We start from the raw sequence: 23,461 nt of genomic DNA, 5'->3' as shown, positions 1-23,461 counted from the left end.
GGCGTAGTGAGAGTACTGTCTGATATAATAACTGCTGTGGATGCTGGTGACCTTGTTTTGGTTTCCTTTTTGGATATGAGTGCTGCTTTCGACACGGTTGATCACAATATTCTGCTGGAACGCTTGAGGAAGACATACGGCATCTGTGATAAAGCACTTGCATGGTTTTGCTCATACCTTCGAGAACGTGAATATTCAGTCATTTTTCAAAAAGTTAAATCCCCTTATCATTCCGTCTCTACTGGTGTACCCCAGGGATCAGTCCTAGGTCCTCTTCTATACCTTCTATATACGAAAGACATAGAAAATATTATAAAGTCACACGGATTGTGGTCTCACTGCTATGCGGATGACACTCAAATTTATTTTTATTGTAGGCCGGAGGAAAAATATAAACTTGTTGACTCTGTTAATAAGTGCATTGAGAGAATAGGAGAATGGATGGCTGAAAACAGATTGACGTTAAACCCGTCCAAAACGGAACATCTCTGGATAGCCACACCTAAACGACAGAATTTGATTGATAACACGACACCACTCAATCCAAAGAGTACAACTACAACGGCCGTCAAACTGCTCGGCGTGTTCTTAGATTCTGATCTCTCCCTTGAGACTCAAATTAGCAAAACAACAAGTACATGTTTTTATCAGCTAAGGCAAATTAAAAGCATTCGCAAGAATCTGCCAGTTGATGCTGCCCGTCAATTAATAAATGCGTTTGTAATATCGAGAGTAGATTATTGTAACGGTATATACACGGGTCTACCAAACAATAAAATGACTCGACTGCAATCAGTGTTAAACGCAGCAGCGAGACTAATTTTTGGAATTTCTAAATTCAGTCACATCACCCCACTACTTCACAAACTCCACTGGTTACGCTTTCCCGAAAGGGTTGAGTATAAACTCTGCCTACTCATGTATAAATCAATACACAATATGGCTCCAGAGTATCTTAAGGAGCTGTGTATTCCAGATGAATTGGCTGATAGACGTCTCACGCTTCGATCGGCTACAACATCTGCAATGGGCAAAGTGATCTTACCAGCTCGCAACCAACGCACTAAATTTGGCGAGCGTGCCTTTGCTGTTGCAGGACCGACGGCGTGGAATGCTCTTCCACCAATGGTTAGAAATAGTGAGAGTGAGATGATCTTTAGAAAAAGACTAAAAACACATTTGTTTGCTAAATCATTTCCACCATAATATTTTCCCCAATTCGTTCACAGTGAAGCGCCCTTGAGGTATTTTTTTACGAAAATGGCGCTATATAAGTTATCCAATTTTATTATTATTATTATTATAGCCACTAGCAGCCTTCCCATTTGACTACGTGCGTAGCCTGAAGTCTTCAGTAGACATACTATACTGTAGTACTATTCTATTAGTGTGTAGTATGGTAGGTGCCTACTCTTCGACGGTCTCAACCCCAAGACGCGCTCGTTTTTCCATCCAGAATCCTAGAACATGCGCGCAGATAATTTCGCATTTCGTCCGTTTGCTCCAGTAAATCTATTTCACTCGAGGCATTTCGGCGGGAGAATTCCAGCGGCGGGATCAATACGGGCGCGGGACATGCGCCCTGGCCCCTTCCTCCCCCCTTCCCTCCTTCCCCTTCCTAGGCCCTTCCTCCCCAACCCCCGCGCCCGGGGCCTGCCTAGCGACAAGTGTGCCGCCGCGATAATCACGAGACCGGCGCTAACTAGGAACTACGAACTAGAAACTAACTAGGAACACGAAACGCGGGTTAAGTTGGAAAAGCAGCAAACGGCTGTCAGAGAAAGTATGTAATGCGGAAAACTCCAACTACTATGAATGATTACGGAGTTGTTTTAGTTTCATAATAGAAATATGTACATATTCTATACTCTTAATACAATGCACTACTATTAACTATATAAGTGGGTAAGTAATGAAACGCCAACCTAAGTATACCATTAAGTTCCTTATTTTTTTATATTAACTTTAAAAACTTTGTGGTACGGTAATTAATATAACACTATCCTTATCATTCATCGTTCGCTTTGTGTAAAATACCAATTTAAAAAGTGGTTTTACACAAAGTGAACGATGAAAGATAAGGAGAGTGTCATTAAATTATTCTTCAAACCCTTATCCGCACCCGATGGTGCATAGGGCACTGCATCAAATAAAAGCAGTGTTATCTTGATCGTTAACACATGAAGGAAAGGTGATCAGCCCTCCGCTTCTGGTATCAGTCCAGGGTAATGTTGAATAAATATTGGAGTAAAAAATCACTTATATTTATTTGATCCCCCCCCTGGGAAACGAACATGGGACCTCCAGTAAAGTAGACGAGCGTGCTGACCATTATACTACGAAGGCGGACATATCATAAAGTAAGAGTCATACAATTATTATTTGCAGCACTACAACACCTCCGTAGTGTACTGGTTAGAGCGTTTAGCTACCGTGCTGGAGGCCCCGGGTTCGATTTCCTGGGAAGGTGAAAATAAATGTTAGTGATTTTTCACTGCAATATTTATTTAATGATATCCTGAACTGGTACCTGAAGCGAAGAAGTGACCACCTTGCCTTCAAGAAACGATCGACATAACACTTTCTCAATACGATGCAGTGCCCTATGCACCACTGGATGTGTATAAGGATTGGCAGAAGAAGAAAAGTTTTTTTTGTGATAGCTTATTCGCCTTATAAGAGCCCGATTTGATAGACAATGTTGAATCGATTTCTCGTTTTTGAAATATGGAATCTTACAATGTAGGTAGGTATATATCTTTTTTTTTTGATATCTCATCAAAGATGAAGAAGAATATGGAAGTCTGGGCATTTACGGGGCTTACGACCGTCATAGGCTGGTTTAAGTGATCACTTTACACACGTGTAACATTCACCAACTCTACCCATTATTGACAACCACACTACTCAAATTCTTGGAAGTTCTATATATATGAACCAATTTAGAAACCTTGTTCATGAATCACTAGAACTTCACTAGAGACATCTATTGGTGAGATGTAAAGAAGCTTTTTATTAAGCAGAAACTCTTATATTAGTATGTGAGATCCGAATCCTGGATTATAATTATAATCGTAAGCCCCGTAAATGCCCAGACTTCCATATTCTTCTTCATCTTTGATGAGATATCAAAAAATAATATGAAAATAACTCCTGTAATTGGAGATAATCCAGATTTTGTGAACAAGTATTTGGACACACTCAAAATGTTGTAGGTATATATCAATAAATATTTTTGAGAAATAAATAAAAATAAAACTTACATATGTACGTATGTATCTCATGCACAGGATGCTGAAACGAAACCTAGAACAAAGAAAAGATAAATAATTATTGTGGATTGAATAAATTCGTAATATTTTCGAAATAAGTTGAATGATAAAATTATGAAAAAAAAATATTTTGAGAAGTCTCCAAGTTCCATTTTAAAATGGGTTCAATACAAAAATGTGCGACGACAATTATTACCCATTATAATAAGTGTAGAAGTTAATGTCTTTCGCGTTATAGGTGTCTCAACTTGATATGACGCATCTATCGTTATTTTTATACGAAAGAAGATGGAAGCCCGAGCATCCCAGGGCTTACGACCTGGCATTTCATTGGCTTAAGCCATCACTTCATACACTTGTGTAACGAAATGCGATCCCTTTAGACGAATGTGTGGCAAAACGATGTTTGATAGATGTTCGAATGATGAAATAAGGAAAGAATGCAAGGCTGAGATAAGCATTATCGATAAAATTAAGAAAGGTGTGTTGAGATGGTTTGGACATGTAGAACGTATGAGTGAGGAAAGAACGGTTAAACAAATTTATGAGGCGAATGTAGTTGGAAAAAGAAGCAGAGGAAGACCGAGAAAAACTTGGCGCAATGAGGTATGTCAAATACTTGAAAGCGGCCCGGTCAGGAGTCGTAATAATCGTCGGGTATGTATGAGAATGTAGAAGAGGCGAAGAATGTTTGCAAAGACAGAGTGGTGTGGCGTTCGATTCTCTCTCCCGACCCCTGCGGGGAAGCGGCGTGATGGTTAGTTAGTTAGTAACGTTTTATAAAGCGCTATAATAATAACGTTGAAATTTGTGTGCATCATCTCGATACGTGCTGACATTTACTTATCAATGATCTCCAGTGATATCAAATATTTATTTTTAAAAACAGAAAAGAGTAATGAGACTTGCATAGTAACAAACAATTCCGATAGCTGACAAAGTAGGTACAATCGAATCTGTATAGTACATAACATCTACCAAAATGTAGGAAGGTACTATGGCCCCTCCTTGCTCGCAATGCTCTTCCTTTTTCTAATCGCACATGACTGAGAACCATCTCGAAAATAATGCCAACTTGATGACTTCTTCTTTTTACCTTCTTCTACTCCTACTAACATCACCCCGTTTCCCCACAGCACTATAAGGATGTAATGCCACACTCCTCTGTCCTGACATACACTCCTCGCTTCCTTTACATCCGTACATCTATTCATACATGCCCTCCGATTACGCAGACTTTTGACAATACCAGATTTGAGGTTTGATTGTTCTGATCGTGCCAAGTCTTTTTCGGCCGTTTTCGTTCTGTTCTCCCGCTTGCATTCCCCACATACATTTTCTAAGTCATTTTCTCGCTATCCATTCGCTCCACAGTCCATACCACCTTAATGAACTCTTCTTAATCTTTTCAATTATCCCTAATTCAGCCTTATATTATATGTAAGTATATATAGGTACTTAATGTTAGTATTATTGCTGCTATATCAGCATAGTATAAAGAATTGCGGATGCATGAAATCATGGCCCGACATATCGCTCACTCCTTTCAAGAACGTCATAAATCAAAAATCGTCAATTTTCAGTTGTGCATGTTTTCGGAATGCCCACAAAATGTACTGTATCCCAGCAAAAGAGGCATATTTTTAACTTAATGTTTACCCGCTACTGGACAGAAAGTGTTGTTTTTGCATTTTGAAGAAAAGGTGTTGTTTAATTATTTTTTTAAATATACTAAAAATTTTTCAAATGGAGAAAAAACCTTTAGGTTTTACCTAAAAATATCTATTGCACAGTGAAAAGTTCAATATGTGGCTTGATATTTAGTTTTAATACATTGTATTATATTTTTAAACATTAAAAACGTTCTCCTGAAAAATAAAGTTTTTTGATTTCTGACGTTCTTGAAAGGAGTGAGCGATATGTTATATAGGTACTTCAATATTACCAAAACCAAACATTTCATTAGCACCAATAAAACAAGCAACCCGCTTGACATACCACAGAAGCGGATATATTCATTAACAAGAACTGCGAATGTGAGATAGTCAATCAATTGAACAACTGGGCTTACCACGGATATCAGACGGAAGGCCTTCTTGAATACCTATTAACCATATAGATTTATAGATAATTAATTGATCTGCGTAGTAGAGCTACCGGGAGGAGAAATGGCTATTCCTCAATCGGGTGTAATGACTTTCGAAGACTGAAATTCATGAGGGTAATGAAAAGAAAAGGCGCAAGCTTGTCTGACTCCATTAGAGCCAAACATCAGCAGTAAGTATATATATTTTTTCAAGCTCTAAGAAATATTTTCGAAAGTTTAATAGAAGATGATATGAAGGCTACGGCATAGGCCCATTGGATAACGAAACATTATTAAGTAACTAACGGAAGAAATATTTTTTGACCGGCATGAAGATGCTATATCGTTCATTTGAAGTATCTGGCTAAACATGAGGAAGAGCGGCTTTACTGGATTCCCTGATAAAGACGCCAAAAGACATTTTATGATATTCCATACTTCCTTCCTGTACTAAACTAAACTTCTTTTCCATAAAAACAAAATTTAATCCACGGGCAGCTTTAAGGGAAAGTTGTAATCAAATCAACAATAGAAAATAAAGCCAACACATTGAGCATTTCTCACGGTGTATGAACAAAAGCAATGAATAGTTCCCTTGTTTAAGATTTCGTCGTCATCATGATTTCATTACTCCAAAAATATATAGCGAGATTACGATGCATATTTTATCTTGCAGTAATACTGAAACATTTACGAGTAGGTAATAAGGAAGTTACGAAATGGATAAAAATGCAAGATAAGAATAGGTTAGAGCAGTGATCGGCAAACTTATCAGCCAACTTATTACAAGGATAAATTCTTGATAGCCAAATCTACAATATTTGCAATTCTAGAACACCTTAATTATAATTTTAGACAGTTATAAAATTACTGGTTTACTAAATAAAACTCGATTTCACATATAAAAAGGATTTTATTTATTCATAAAAATCTTTCGAATGTAAGGTATCTATAAGAACACTACTTATTGCGTGTAATATCCTTGCGTCTCATTTGAAAGCTTGATCAATTCAGATTTGTATGTTTTTTGGTATGTATGTTGTATGGTTTTTTAGTAGGTACCTACGTTTTTTAACGTTCTCTTCAAAAACACGATTTTTCAGTTTTTTTCATGCTAAGGTTGAATACGTAGAGTCGAAGAGCCTTTCAGTGGATATTTGTGCCGGAGCCGCACTCAAAAGGTCCAAGAGCCGCATGCGGTTCCGGAGCCATACTTTGCCGACCAATGGGTTAAAAGAACGACTTAAAGCAAAAAATATCTCTTGGATTATCCTCATTGTATGTAATACATACGAGTAATATCTACATATATGTATATATATATATATATATATATATATATATATATATATATATACATATATATATTTATATATATATATATATATATATATATATATAATAATAAAACCCTTATCCGCACCCCAATGGTGCATAGGGCACTGTGTCATATTAACGCAGTGTTATCTTGATCGTTTTACACATGAAGGAAAGGTGATCAGCCCTACGCTTCAGGTACCAGTCCAGGGTAATACTGAATAAATATGACAGTGAAAAAATCACTTATATTTATTTTACCCCCCTTGGGAATCGAACCCGGGACCTCCAGAACGGTAGCCGAGCGTGCTGACCATTATACTACGGAGGCGGATATATATATATATATATATATATATATATATATATATATATATATATATATATATATATATATATATATATATATATATATATATATATATATATATATATATATATAATAAGGATAATCCAGAGATATTTATCCACTTTTGTAAACGGATCGAGTTGATTGATTGCGGCCTCCCCTGCTGCCGGTCCAGCATACAATATCTTATGATGCTTCGGTGTAGAGCGAGATTTATATTTATCATTTTTTCCAGGTTCGGCACATTTCTTGGAAACTTGTGGCTGTACGTGAATTTTCTGCTAGTCTTATTGGTACACGGGGCTTTAAAAAAATATGTCAAAAACTCGCGAGTTGTACAGCAGCTCGTGCCTAGATGCCCAGCAACCCTTGACGTCGAGTTACCAGCTCATCACAAGGACCTTGGGAGTACTTGGGAGTGATGTAACAGAAAATGGCAGCCTTCGAACCGGGAGTGTGTTTAGAACTTGCAGGTACCGCATTCAACAGTATGAAGACTGGAGATCGGATTTATACTCAGTGAAAACCAAGTGCCGCCTACATAATGCCTACATCCGTCCTATTCTCTTATACGATTGTGACACATGACATCTTACAAGGACCCAGAACAGTCATACTTAGCTTGGAAAATAGATTTTAGGCGTGCCGAGGAACGAGGAAATATGGCGTAGGACGCAGCAATCCATAGTCACAAATGCCATCGAGAAAATGCGATTTAGTTTGCTTTGCCTCAAATATCTTCACATCGTGGTGCTGCGCTGGACCGCAAACCATCGCAACACGGTTTTCTTAATTTTATCGACAATGTTTATCCTAACCTTGCATTCTTTCCTTATACTGGGTGGCAAAATATTAATCACCCAATCGGAAGATTATATAATTTTTGCAAATGGCGTCGTACGTCAATCATATTTGACACTTGTGAATTAGACAGCTGCAGTGCACAAACGATTAATAAAACGGGCACAAACGTGTATCAACACTGGTGGCGTCCACTTGATGGATATCATCTTTCCACTTTACAAAAAAAAATGTAAAGGTCCAAATAAAGCTTTCTTATATTCTCAATATCATTAATATTTAAAGCATCTACTTTGTGGTTAGTCATTTTTTAATTTTTTTACAAAAAATAGTAATATTAGTATATAACCATTCATCGGTGAGTAGTTTAAAAGTAAAGATTTTTAGTATCTACTCATTTTGTTTGGTAAAAAGTTATTTAAAAATACAATTGGATGATTGTTATGCGCCACCCTAAATCAGTTTATATAGTGCAGCTGTCTAGTTTACAAAAGTCAAATATTATTGACGTATGACGCCATTTGCAAAAAATATAACATCTTCTGGTAGAGTGATTCATTTTGTGCCACGCTGTACATAATTATTCGAGGATCTATCATGGTTTTTTCATAGAAATAGCTTTATAGCTAGCTGTCTTAAGTGACATTAATGATAATTCGAGGCGCGGTGCAGAAGTCTGAATGACGTCATCAGTGACATCCATCTGAGTCATGTGAACTTGTCAGACGAGGAGGGTACCATTCATAACAAAGTTGGTATCTCTAAAGGTGAATCAAAATAGGACATGTCATTTTTGTTAGAAGTGTAGCGGAAGATCTGGCATTGAATCGCGAAGCGAGTGACAGCATCTCTGTTGATTTTTCTGTTGTTTGCTCAACGCAAAGGCAGGTGCGGAGAAGTTCCCGTGAATGGGCCAAACACCACCATTCTACACGGTACCTACCTACTGACGCCAAGTTAGTAAGATTTAATGAAATTATTTTTCTGACTATGAAAGCCCTATGCGACATAATAAATGAAAATAAAAACTACAACTCCAATACCTTTTTTTTTTCAAAACATATCGCTCACTCCTTTCAACAACGTCAAATATCACTCTTCTTAATCTTTTCAATCATCCCTAATTCAGCCTTATACCATATTACATTTATGTAAGTATATATCCTTAATGTTAGTATTATTGCTGCTATATCACAAAGAACTGCGGATAAATGAAGTCATGGCCCGACACATCGCTCACTCCTTTCAAGAACGTCATAAATCAAAAATCGTGATTTTTCAGTTGTGCATGTTTTCGGAATGCCCAGAAAATGTACTATATCCCAGCAAAAGCGGCATATTTTTAACTTAATATTTTCCCGCTACAGGGCAGAAAGTGTTTTTTTTGCATTTTGAAGAAAAGGTATTGTTTAATTATTTTTTTTAACGTACTAAATATTTTTCTAATGGAGGAAAAACATATAGGTTTTACCTAAAAGATCTGTTGCATAGTCAAAAGTTCAATAAGTGACTTTAAAAACAATTTCCTGAAAAATCAAGTTTTTTGATATATGACGTTGTTGAAAGGAATGACCGATATGCTTTAAATTTTAGTTTGTACGTTTGTTAAATTTTACTAAAATAATTTTGAATTGAATTGAATTTGTTGATCAATCTTGTTAATCTTGCTGACAATGGCTGGCAACTTAATTAACCACTTGTCAGCAGATAGTTTCGATATTCGTAGGACTTTTCATTGGTCATACATTTTAGTTAGCATGATATTATGTTATTATGATTTACATATTTAAAACAGAAATAGATAAATATAATACAAATAAAGTGGCTCTGATTTTTTTGCATGCAACTCATTCCATCTTTAAAAAATACATTTAGTGCCTTTTTTACATGAAACCTTACTTTCTTGTGGAAAAAATCCTGGCAACAGTTATTTTAATATCTTGGTCCCAAAATTTACAAAAGTAAATTGATCAATGAATCCGTGGGGTAGGCACTGTTTTTTGTACCTATATGGAATGCACGCCCCTGATCATGATATGATGAATGATAGAATTCTGGTAATAAGAGAAAAATACACACAGATAAGTACCTAGGTACCTACTGATAGCACAAATTAATTAACCTTTTAATTTTATTTTATAGAACAGAATGAAAAACGAGAGAATGACTAAGAAAATAAATACATGTGGCGAATGTGAGCGGGAGAACAGAACGAGGATGGCCGAAAAAGACTTAGGGACGATCAGATCAATCAGAACCTAAAAAGGAGGTGTCAAAAGTCTGCGTAATGGGAGGGCATGTATGACTAGACGTATAGAATGTGAAGGAAGCGAGGAGTGTATGTCAGGACAGTGGAGTGTGGCGTTCCATCCTCCCTGACTACCCCTACGGGAAATGGCGTGATGTTAGTAGTGATAGTAGTAGTAGTAAAAAAATATTTCAGCATGCAGAGCGGGGTTAATTTGAACCCGGAGCTTAAAAAGCTTGAAAGAATTATAAAATTACATTTTAATTTCGAAACTGGAACAAAAATTTCTTTCAAATTTGTATAACGTGCGTTGTGAAATTTCGAAAATGGAAAATAATTTCAAATTCCCCGTTGTTTGCTTGTTCGTTCGCGCCTCACAAGTTTCAAATCCGGAAAACTTCTCGGAAGCTCGGCGGCCGGGTTAAGTTGGACGGCAGCGGACCAATCACGGGGCGGCGCCGCGCGTGGGCCACGCTGACTGGCTGGCGGAGTCCGCTCCGTCACAACTTTCTGGGAATTATTTTTAGCAGGGGAATAAACGGCCGGGGATTTTTTATTTTAGGCATCGCCGTGCCGGACGGGTATCGGGCCAAATGGAGGACGTTTTAACATCAACACAGGAATGACGTATAAAATAAAATAATATTACTAATCCGAATATATTGGTAGTTAGGCAAGAGTTCCGGTTTGTGGAGACCATAATTTTGCGTGAACAAATTCGTGATGATTCATAAGGAATTGTCACAAAAAGTGGTATCATACACGTAGGGGCGTGCATTCCATATGGCCAGAAAAGCGATGCCTATCCTAACTTACCCGCGTGACATAAAAACGCAACCGGTACCTACCCTACCTTACTTAGTAGTACCTAGCTTACCTTACTACCTACCTCTACTCCCTAGCCTAATTAATTCTCTGTGCACGCCACTGCACATATGGAGTAGGTACATACACCCCTTACTTACAACATAACCTCAGTAAAGGTTTTTGATGAAACAAACCAAAAAAAAAGACACATGCTGAAAAAAAACGGAAGGAAAGTTAACGTGGGCCGACATTCAGCCTTCACTTCACGAATTGCACTAATTACGTTTTCTCGAAATGTATAAACTACCTACTAGTTATGTATAAATCAATACATAATAAGGCTCTAAAGTATATAAAAGAGCTGTGTATTCCAGACGTTGATAGACGTCTCACGCTTCGATCGGGTACAACAATTGCTATGGGTAAAGTGATCTTACAAGCTAGCAACCAGCGCATTAAATTTTGCGAACGTGCCTTTGCTGTTGCGACACAGATTACATGGAATGCTTTTCCACCAGTAAAAGTAAGATCTTTACAAAAAAAACAAAAGCACATTGTATAATTAAATTGTAACTTTGTTTTAAAATCACTACAAATATTTTATTATCACTTAATTATATGGTCTACCGGTTAGCTTCGAAACCGGTAGACATTATACTTAAGTTATAATAAAATATTTAAAGTGATTTTAAAACCATGTTACATTTCAATAATAAAATGGAAAATCACGAAGTTAGTGCTTCAAATATAAATTATAAACACATTTGTTTGCTAAATCATTTTCACATCTCCTTTTTCCCAATTGAATCACAGAGAAGCGCCCTTTGGGTAGTATTTAATGAAAATGGCGCTTTATGAATTATGTAAAATTATGATGATTATTCTCTTAATTTGTGTGATTTTCTCTTCAAAAGACCAAATGCGAAGAACTGGATTAATTGATTATTAATCGTCAATATCACTCGATCCCTTATGTCTCAAACCCGGTAAAAAACGTGCGATTTACGTGCGTGAACCAAAAAAATATTAAACGATCAACTAGGAGAGCGAATACATATTACAATTTCTACGGACGTCATGAATCGACATCATGAAGTAGTTAGATAAATATGGTAGGTAGGAAAACACGATAAAAAAGATAAAATGGAGTCATAAAATGATTACGAACTGAACACCTAGGTAATCATGCTATTTACATGCCAGTAGAGTGATTGTTTATATTTTTGGTAGATTCTTCGATAATATATACCTATCCACATAAGTATAGAGCTTAGATTGATAACACACAAGTAATATATCAGCCGTGACATAAGATTGAAAGATCAAGATAGTAAAACTAATTATTTTCCCTATAGACTATAGAACCAACAATCAGCACACCCGTTGCTCCTTGATTTAAACAACACTATTTTTTACGGAATTATTGCAATTCAAATAATAATAATAATAATTTTGGATGGTATATATAGCGCCATTTTCGTAAAGATGGTGGTGGAAATAATTTAGCAAACAAGTGTGTTTTTTAGAACATACATGTAACTACATTAAATATTTATAAATTGGCATTCTTAATGTCAGTCACAGTTGAGGGTTCATAAAATATCACCGGAACAACGTGATTTGGGACAAAGTGCGAAAAATGTATCTCGTCTTCTTTTTACAATATGATTAGATAAATCAAGCTGTAGTAGCAAATGCATGCAACATAAAATAATTCAACAAAAAAAATCTGAGTGATACGTCTTCTTCTTCTTCTTCTTTTAGCCCAAGCCCGGATGCAAAAGGAGGAGGGTTCCTGGGTGAGGATAGCAGCCTACCTAGGGTAAAAAAAACAGCTAGCTCACAGCCCGGAAAACCAAGCCTCGGAACACGGTGGATCCCCAAAGTGATACGTATATAAATAATATATATATATATATATATATATATATATATATATATATATATATATATATATATATATATATATATATATATATATATATATATATTTATATATATATATTTATAACTCGTATATTGCTACTGCTTTATTTATTTATTTATTGAAATAAAAAATACACTAATAAGGAAACAAAAAGTCTTAAACATGAAATAATAATAAAATAACAAATAGTAAGCACTGGTAAATACACGTCTCCTTCACACACTGTCAGCGAGCAGCGAGAGAGTGAAACAAAACGTTTAAATTTATCCATTATAATATGGTTAGGTTTACATTATATTAAAAGGTTTTATAAGTTGATATTTTAATCATGAAAAAAATCTTTTCTTTGATATCGATTAAATAATTTGACAAACATAATAGTCAAAATAATAAGTCTAACATGATCCATAAAGCAGTTGAAGAATCCATCCCAAATTGTTGCCCGTTCATATGATCCCAACTGGTCCATCGCATATTCAGGTCTTTGTTAGGCATATGGAAATAACAATAATGTTTGTTTGATTGCCATCTCGTATATTGTAAAATATAAATTATGCGTAATATTGATATTCACAGTGAAGCGCCCTTGAGGTATTTTTTTTACGAAAATGGCGCTATATAAGTTATCCAATTTTATTATTATTATTATTATTGACAATCGAGGTTAGTTGAAACAGCGTGCTTCGACTAACCTCGGTTATAAAATAACGACTTTTTTAATGTCATCGCTCATACAAATATTCTACACTGTTGTAATGTCACTGTTGTGACAAAACAAGGTTCAATTATTATATTTGAGTAGTTATTTTTCTCCGCCTCCGTAGTGTAATGGTCAGCACGCTCGGCTACCGTTCTGGAGGTCCCGGGTTCGATTCCCAAGGGGGATAAAATAAATAAAAGTGATTTTTTCACTGTCATATTTATTCAATATTACCCTGGACTGGTACCTGAAGCGGAGGGCTGATCACCTTTCCTTCATGTGTAAACGATCAAGATAACATTGTGTTTATATGACGCAGTGCCCTATGCACCATTGGGGTGCGGATAAGGGTTTTACTATTTATTATTTAGTTATTTTTACTTCAATTAAAAAAAAATACTTAATTGTTTTTTATTATTTACACAAATATTTATATTTCATACTATTTCTGTGAGCCTAAGCGGCTTAGAAATAGGTATCAAATTGTGGTAGCGTGGGTTCGAACCGAGAAACTCTGACTTAAGAGTCCGCGATAACCACGGGACCACAACCCGACACATGTTTATGTTACAGGAAGTTAGTTACGTTACATTTATGTTACAGGAATGAAAACAAAAGTCACATTAACAAATACTAAAAAAAACCTAGACATTAGAAAACCTTCCTTGTAAAAAATTTACTTTTGGTAAATTTTTGCAACATTAGCAATTATTAAGCTACACTTTCCCGGCATGTACTGACCAGATGGTCATGTTGTAAATTTAGTTCTAACTGCGTTATTCCTAGCAGTTATATATCTTGAGATATTGTCATTGTGTCAACCCACCCGGGTTTCCTCTAATAGGGATGGATGGCTACCATAAAATCTTCGAATAGAAATTGACTATAATATATGTGTTTACAACCTGGAAGGAGGTCTTCGGTAAAATTATGTACTCAAAGATTGCGTTGGGAAATAGAAAGGTTATATTACATACCTACATACGTCCCTCGCCCATATCGCTCACTCCTTTCAAGAACGTCATAAATAAAAAATCGTCAATTTTTAGTTGTGCATGTTTTCGGAATGCCCAGAAAATGTACTATATCCCAGCAAAAGAGGCATATTTTTTACCTAATATTTACCCGCTACAGGGCAGAAAGTGTTGTTTTTGTATTTTGAAGAAAAGGTATTGCTTAATTATTTTTTTAAATATACTAAATATTTTTGAAATGGAGAAAAAACCTTCAGGATTTACCTAAAAAGATATGTTGCGCAGTAAAAAGTTCGATAAGTGACTTGATATTTATTTTTAATACATTGGATTATATTTTTAAACTTTAAAAACGTTCTCCTGAAAAATCAAGTTTTTTGATTTATGACGTTCTTGAAAGGAGTGAGCGATATACTATTTATATATATGTACTTACATAGTCTTAGACAGGTGTGTTAGGATGGTTTGGACATATGAAACGTATGAGTGAGGAAAGAACGGTTAAACAAATTCATGAGGCGAATGTAGTTGGAAAAAGAAGCAGAGGAAGACCTAGGAAAACTTGGTTAAATCAAGTATGTTAAAAACTTGAAAGCGGCTGGGTCAGGAGTCGTAATAATCGTCGGGTACGTATGAGAAGATGCATGAATGTGGAAGAGGCGAAGAATGTTTGCAAAGACAGAGTGGTGTGGCTTTCGAATCTCTCTGCCTACCCCTGCGGAGAAGCGGTGTGATGGTTAGTTAGTTAGTCTTAGACATTCGTCATAATGTATATACATTTTTTCCCTTTCTTTTCAGAATCCGTGTGGAATTTGGTTCGTTAAACCAATAAGTACCCTCTTTCGAATATTGCTCCACATAACTGGTAATTTTTGTCGTTGACATTCAGCGCAATTTGTAAAACATACGGGTATCAGTAACCATCACACACTGCGTCATGTTTGAACGATCGATTATAATATTATGATGACAAGGCAATAAATATTGTTTTAATGTTTCGTGCCTCCATGCGGGCCACTATGCCCTGAAATGAATGCATCTTCAAAAGTATCGCACCCATCCACTAAAAGTATTACAATACTCAGATTTTTACATTTCAAACAAAATACAACAAAAAAACATTGCTGCGGTTTTTTGAAGACAACTTTTAAAAAACAAAAGGTCCACGTAAGCGCCTGACAACTTTTAAAACAATGTTTCTGCCATGACTTTAAGTGCCCTTGAGGTAGTATTTTACGAAAATGGCGCTTTATAAATTATCCAAATTATGTATTAATTTTTGAACGGCATTTGTTAGGGCATTATCAAACGAATGTCTTCATCGAAACAATTGTCACAATATTAATTTTTTATGTGTTTTTGCTAGTAAAATACAACTTCGTAGATTCAAAAAATCTGTGTTTGATTTAAAATTAATACATAAATTAAAATGGAGTTCTGCAAATTAAACGCTAAAGCAATAAATATCCAAATTATTATTATAAAAAAAGAAAAACATGAAAAATGGCATTGGGTGCATCTATGTTTATTGTACCTACCAATGGTATTTTGCTATAGGCACATATCGCTCACTCCTTTCAAGAACGTCATAAATAAATAAAAAAAAATGATTTTTCAGGAGAACGTTTTTAAAGTTTTAAAATAAAATACAATGTATTAAAAATAAATATCAAGCCACTTATTGAACTTTTTACTGTAAAACAGATTTTTTTAGGTAAAACCTGAATGTTTTATCTCCATTTGAAAAATATTTAGTACATTAATAGTACATAGTACATAATTAAGCAATACCTTTTCTTCAAAATGCAAAAACAACACTTTCTGGCCTGTAGCGGGTAAATATTAAGTAAAAAATATGCCACTTTTGCTGGGATATAGTACATTTTCTGGGCATTCCAAAAACATGCACAACTGAAAATTGACGATATTTGATTTATGACTTTCTTGAAAGGAGTGAGCAAAATGTACAATAAATTTTATATATTGTAAATATACGAATTCTCTGGCCGAACATTATCTTATTGTATTGACATTAACAGGCCATGGATGAGCATGCTTGAGACCACTGTGGCGTACAAACGGCTCTTCTGATTGGAGCGATAATTGTGCCAATTTATGCATAAAGAAACAGACTAAGTAATACAAAATCAAAAGGCTTATACTTACTTACTAACTAACCATCACGCCGCTTTCCCGCTGAGGTAAACAGAGAGAATAAAACGCCACTCCAATCTGTCTTTGCAAACAATCTTTGCAAACAATCTTTACCTCTTTCACATTCATGCGTCTCCGCATACATAAATGCCGTTTATTCCAACTCATGACATGATCAGATTCAGTATTTAAAATACTTGATCATGCCAATTTTTCCTCGGTCTTCCTCTTCTTCTATTTCCGGCTACATTCACCTCATAAATTTGTTTTAGTGTTCTCTCTTTACTCATTCTATTCACATGCCCAAACAATCATCAAACCTTTCTTAATTTAAACGATAATTCTTATTATCAAAAGACTCCAATAAATAATAATGATAATATGTAGTTTATCATTATTATTTATTCCGACCTAACTACATATATGATTTAGGCAGGGGCGTGCATTCCATATAGGCAGAAAATCAGCGCCTATCCTAACTGACCCGCGTGACATATAAAAACGCAACCAGTACCTAACCTACCTTACTAAGTAGTACCTAGCTTACCTTGCTACCTACCTCTACTACCTAATTAATTCTCTGTGCACGCCACTGGATGTAAGCACCTAATTTATTTGTGGATAAACTTGGAACTTTTATGTCAAAATGCTAACTAAATTTCTGCGTAATTAGAAGTTAGCATTTCGACTCAAAAGTTAAAAATTACTCGTAGAAAGTTAGTTACCACGTTATTCAGACAGTTAACTATGTAACATAGATATACATACGTATGAACTTCAAATAAGATATGAAGAAAAATGTTGCGTAATGCAGCGCTTCGACAAAGTAAGAAATGTTTAGGATTTTTTCAGGAATCATCAGTTCAAATTCAAACGTGTCCGAGTATACGTCCATGAAGTACAATTACATACGTTAAATATATTTTTCACAATGCAGAGTGGTGAATAAGTAGGTAATAAACATGAAATGAACTCGTATCTGCGGTAAACCGCACTGAGTTAAGAGAAAATAATAACACGAGCTTTACGGCTACCAGTTTCATTAAAACTCTTCTGAAGAAAACATAAAGTTTCAAAATAGCTGGACCACACGTTGGAATATCTAATAAACCCGGCTCTACACAAATGATTCTATGGGTAGGTACCTAGAATTTTAAGTGTAGATCAGTGGTGCTTAAACTATTTTTTTAACTGACCCCTTATCTTGCGTAATATTTTGGTCTCCTCCGTGAATGAGTGGTGCCAACCTCAATGGATATAATTTCAATCATGTAAAAACGACCGTGACATTGTGGATAACTTAGAGATTTTTTTATTAATTTTGAAAAAAAAACTATAATTGTATATTTTTACTTCTGTTTTTGTGCAGGTACCACTACTTCTACTTCTAATATCCATCTACGGCGCACTCCCATCACGCCGTTTCCATGAAGGGGTAGGCAGAGAGGATGGAACTCCACACTCTTCTTTCCTGACATACTTCTGGCTTCCTTCGCATCTAGTAATACATGACTTACTTCCGATTACGTAGACTTTTGACACCACCAGATTTTAGGTTCTGATTGATCTGTTCATGCTTTTTAAAATCTTTTTTGGGCGTATCGTTCTGTTCACATTTGCCAAATATTCTTTCTTATTCATTCCGTCGTTATCCATTTTTTTCCACATGTCCATACCACCTTTAATAACTTTTTGTATGTACATTGGTCATAAAACGTGTTTCGAGCGAAATGTTTATTATCTGGCCCTTAACCTCAAACTGGTTCTCAATCTCAAATATTCAATTCATTCGAAGATATTTATTGAATTTCACTATGTGTTTAAAAAAAACTCAATATAATTATTTATGAGGACTTCTGAGCTCTAAATCTGGTTGCACCGGGAGCGCAATTCGCGGGAAGGTGCCGCAGCCAGAGAGTCAGGCCGCCGGAATTCCTTGAGCCTGATAAATGAGTCGTTTGGTAGTGGCGGCCGCGTCACTTCACCTCTCCGCCGCTCTGCGCTCCCGATACAATCCGGCCGAGTGCAGACAGGTCGGAGGATGATAAAGGGCGGCTTTATTTAAAACTTGGTCCTCTCATTTCGGATGCACCCTTTGCGTCAGGGATTTTCAATTTAGTCGTAAAAAAAAGTGAGTTCAATTTTAAAAATAATATTATCAAGATCCCTCATATTAACCCACGACTGCCCCTAGGGTCCGTATGGGCCTGAAATTTTTGACTGCTTAGCTGCCCAGGTTTTATTTTCTAATTTCCTTTTTTTTCCGTTACCGAAAAAAAATATTGAAATTAAAAATAACAGAATAAATGTAAATTTGTATGAAGCAGTATTGTCAGTGTTACAAAAGAAATGTTGCCAGCCCAAAATAAAATTGTAGTCGAGCAATAATAAATAATATAATAGTTTACATTTGGGCCCACATGGACCCCGTGGGCATTGGAGGGGTTTTCTTTAGGAGTTAAGAACACCATTTTTACAGTAGAAACATTGTTGACATTTTCATTAAAAAAATTGATTTTCAGTTAACATTTTTTTTATTCACATATGTTCAACACTATTGTTCACATACACATGATGCATGAATGTGGAAGAGGCGAAGAATGTTTGCAAAGACAGGGTGGTATGGCGTTCTATTGTCTCTGCCTACCCCTGCGGGAAAGCGGCGTGGTGGTTAGATAGTTAGTTAGTTAGAAAACATTGTTATCAAGGCCTTACTTTTAATAATTGAATGCAGTAGGCGTCCAGCTGTGCTGAGAGCTGCAATAAGTTTACGCTCTTTTTTTTTTTAAATATGAATTGATTTTTTTTTTCGTTTTTTACAATATGCTTATTTTGAAAAACTGTTTTTATAATTTTCTTTAAACTTAATAAAAACTTTCTTAATAAAAATTTCTCAATAAAAATTTCTTTAAACTTTACCTTTCAATAACGCTTTTCTTTTCAAAATCATATATTTATTTCGAAGATAAACTTATTTTTTCAATACAAAAACGGTGTTCTAAGAAAAAATCTGTTCCGTCAAATGTTACCTGGGTTTGAAGAAAATTGAGTTGCGATTTTTCGAATTCTGAGCCATAAATCATATTTAATAGATCTTCACTTAAAAAATATACAATTTTATATAATCTAATATTCTGATATTGATCTCATTTCTTAGAATTGTAATAACCTACGTACATAGGTACCTATCTAGTCTACTTTTTTAAGCATTTATTCCATGATTTATTACCGAGGAAGCGAAGAATTCAGTTGTAAACCCACCTACGTAAATAAATATTATCGCACATACATCATCGAACTCAATCGAACCGCCCCGAGTGCAGTCGATCTTTGCCGAGCGGTTAACGAGCACCTCTGAAAGAAAATAGTCGGCTGTTTACACTGCCTGGCACTTAGAAAGTCACGAGGCATTGGATGATCGGATTGCGATTGGAAAACACCAACATTCATTAAAAGAGTCATATCCATCGATCCAGAAGGCATTTGGTTTAGAGGTTACGATAGTATTTTTTTACATATTCATTTCAGTATTCATCTCGCTACTTATGTATTCTACTGGCCTACGTGCGGAGAAACGCTGACTAAAATATAATATCAATTCCTTAATTTGGAAAACAAAATTTTAAAACATGATCAAAAGTATACACTTGGATTTTTGCTGTATTTTCAATCTGTTAGTAATAAATTTAACCTTTTTACAAAGCATCTGTCTGCTTTCCATTCGAATAGATGAGTGTAAACCGGTCCCGACGCTCGCTACCAACAAAGGTGAATCGACCTGAAGGGTTAGGGGGCTCGATTACTAAAGGGAGAATTACATAACGGACCTCTGGCCTAAGTTCATCGAGCTGAGAAAAAACGACAACGCGATCCCGGGTACTGTGTAGAAAATAATGGTAAGCGAGGTAGTGTAATTTATATTAGGAGAGAGACGAGTATAGTGTGAGGAGGTGAGAATGAATGTCATTCATTATTCGTCTTGTCGGCTCTCTTTTGATAACATTGCTACCCGCCGGCTAGCATTAGATAACGAATTATCTATAAGTAGAATACCTACTACATTATTTGCACCTCTGATAAAATACACAATAATATCGCGCATGCTTCGTTGTGGGTTAATGTAAATATTATCGGAAAAATCTATTTTTAACAATGCAGCCAAACGCTGTAGTCAACCTAATCGGGCATGTTGCCAAAAAGAATACCAAACGATGTTTTAAAAACTTGAGACGCTGTTATTCACAAGTAAAAAATTTCAAATTACAAAGATATTAAAAAAAAAACATTTAATTAATTAATTTATAATGGTCATATTATTTTTTGACATCTCATCAAAGATGAAGAACAATATGGAAGTCTAGGCATTTACGGGGCTGACGACCGTCATAAGCTGGTTTAAGTGATCACTTTACACACGTGTAACATTCACCAATTCTACCCATCATTGACAACCACTCAAATTCTTGGAAGCTCTATATATATGAATCAATTCAAAAACATTAATATTGAATCACTAGAACTTCACTAGAGACATCTATTGGTGAGATGAAAATTTGTAAATGTTGTAAATTTATAAAGGACTAACAACACCAAAGGAGGTACGAAATTTTCTTTAAACTCTAGCAACACGCCCCAAACCGGAGAAGAAATGAAACGAAATGGAGAAGAGTTTTGGTTTTAATATCCAAAAGGATGAAATTCCTTTTTTTTATATGTATCATTCATTCAATCAAAATATACCTTTTATTACAAGAAAAACCTGGTGAAAAGGAATTTAAGAAGGTACAAATGTGATTTGGAACTAGGATTTTTTTTTAAAAAATTCCAGGAAAAGCTTACATGATCATGTATTTTAAGTACTTGCAAGTGGTTAGGTTAGGAGTCAGAATAATCGACGTGTATTTATGAGGTAGTGTAATGATCAGCACGCTCGGCTACAGTACTGGGGATCCGGGTTCGATTCCCAGGGAGGGGGTCAAATAAATGTAAGTGATTTTTTCACTCTAATATTTATTTACTATTACCCTAGACTGGGTACCTGGAGCGAAGGGCTGATCATTATTCTTTCGTGTGTTAATGATCAAGATAACTCTGCGTTTGTATGATGCAGTGCCCTATGCACCATTGGGGTGCGGATGAGGGTTTGAATAATGAATAATGTAATTTATGAGGAGATGCATGACTAAGGAAGAGGCGAAGATAGTTTGCAAAGAGAGATTAGTATGGCGTTCTATTTTCTCTGCATACTCCTGCGGGGAAGCGGCGTGATGGTTAGATAGTTTTCATCAGGTATTCCTTAAATGTATTATATTCTCTTCATCTTCTTCAAACCCTTATCCGCAAAGGGCACTGCATAATATAAACGCAGTGTTATCTTGATCGTTAGCATATGAAGGAAAGGTGATCAGCCCTCAGCCCTATAGTTATATTGAATAAATATTAGAGTGAAAAAATCACTAATATATATTTGACCCCCTCCCCTGGGAATCGAACCCGGGACCTCCAGCACGGTAGCTAAACACGCTAACCATTACACCACGGAGGTGGACAAAAGTGTTTATTTAGGACCTTTATAAGTATCCTTGCAGCGTCTATGTACCAAGAAACTACAAAATATATTTACGTACATTATTAATAATAAATCGAATAATATTGTTTTCACAAAAACTGATGGTAATCCAAAATTTTGCATAAAGAGAGAGTCTCTTTCGTGCAAGGTTTAAGGAGCCTCAATCATGCAACTGTTTACATATCGCTCACTCCTTTCAACAATCACATATTATGTATCAAAAAACTTGATTTTTCAGGATGTTTCAGTTTAAAAATAAAATACAATGTATTAAAAATAAATATCCAGCCACTTATTGAACTTTTTACAGTGAAACAAATCTTTTTAGGTAAAACCTGAATGTTTTTTCTCCATTTAAATAATATTTAGTTTATTTAAAATAAAAAAAAAACAATACCTTTTCTTCAAAATGCAAAAACAACACTTTCTGCCTTGTAGCGGGTAAATATTAAGTTTTAAATATGCCGCTTTTGCTGGGATAAAGTACATTTTTTGGGCATTCCGAAAACATGCACAACTGAAAATTGTCGATTTTTGATATGTGACGTTGTTGAAAGGAGTGAGCGATATGTATGTTTAAAAAAATATATGTACAAATTTACAAAAACGAATACAAACATGCTGAATAAAGATATAAATACAATATTTACTTGAATAATCGCTGATTTGCTGTAAAAGTGCTGATCGTCTATTTCACAACAGGTTATTCATTCAGTTTACACCACTAATTAGTAAGTAATCCGCAACAATAATAATGGCTGAGATATACAAACACTTGAGTATATAATCGATATATATATATATGATATACAACAAAAGGAATTAATCTAACACCACAGTATTGTTCAAGTATTCAACTTTCGAAATTTTCCCGAAAATAAAAAATCAGAAAACGATATTTATTTCTATTTTTTCAGGGAACTATCAACCGAGTTTGACTGCCCTACAATAACTGAAAACCATAGAAAAAATTACAAAAATTCAATTGTGAAAATGTTTTCCGTTGAGATTTTGAATTCAGAACGTTTTTTATGGAAATAAGTACTTACCTAATACTAAAAAAACAACACATACTAAAAAGACAAACAAAAACACTTTTTTTAAATAGCTAGATTGGTTCAACTACTTACGTTGATCCCTCACAGAAAAAAATTGTAAACTATTTTTCCCAACATTAAAATACGTTAGAGGTAATGGAGGTAGGCTATACCTGAAGAGTCATAATTTTGTCACGGAATTTTCTACAACGCCTTCGAG

The 23,461-nt window shown here is 35.3% G+C and overlaps 1 protein-coding gene across 1 annotated transcript in view; it reads right to left on the bottom strand.

Annotated features, from left to right (window-relative positions):
* Positions 1-23,136, bottom strand: part of Rab26 (RAS oncogene family member Rab26) — a 266,939-nt gene extending 243,803 nt beyond the window's left edge. The window contains exons 1-2 of the mRNA XM_088256895.1: positions 22,855-23,136; positions 3,264-3,306 (exon numbers count right to left, since the gene is read on the bottom strand). Coding sequence (XP_088113021.1) covers positions 3,264-3,265 — 2 coding nt within the window. The 5' untranslated portion in view covers positions 3,266-3,306; positions 22,855-23,136. The remainder of the gene's footprint in view (positions 1-3,263; positions 3,307-22,854) is intronic.
* Positions 23,137-23,461: the final 325 nt, after the last annotated feature.

Source organism: Brachycentrus maculatus, unplaced genomic scaffold (assembly GCF_059751285.1).
Source record: "Brachycentrus maculatus isolate JH-2025_06_01 unplaced genomic scaffold, ASM5975128v1 h1tg000069l, whole genome shotgun sequence".
NCBI lineage: Eukaryota > Metazoa > Arthropoda > Insecta > Trichoptera > Brachycentridae > Brachycentrus > Brachycentrus maculatus.
The sequence above is the reverse complement of the archived record's forward strand: the minus strand, read 5'-3'. Positions and strand labels throughout refer to the sequence as shown.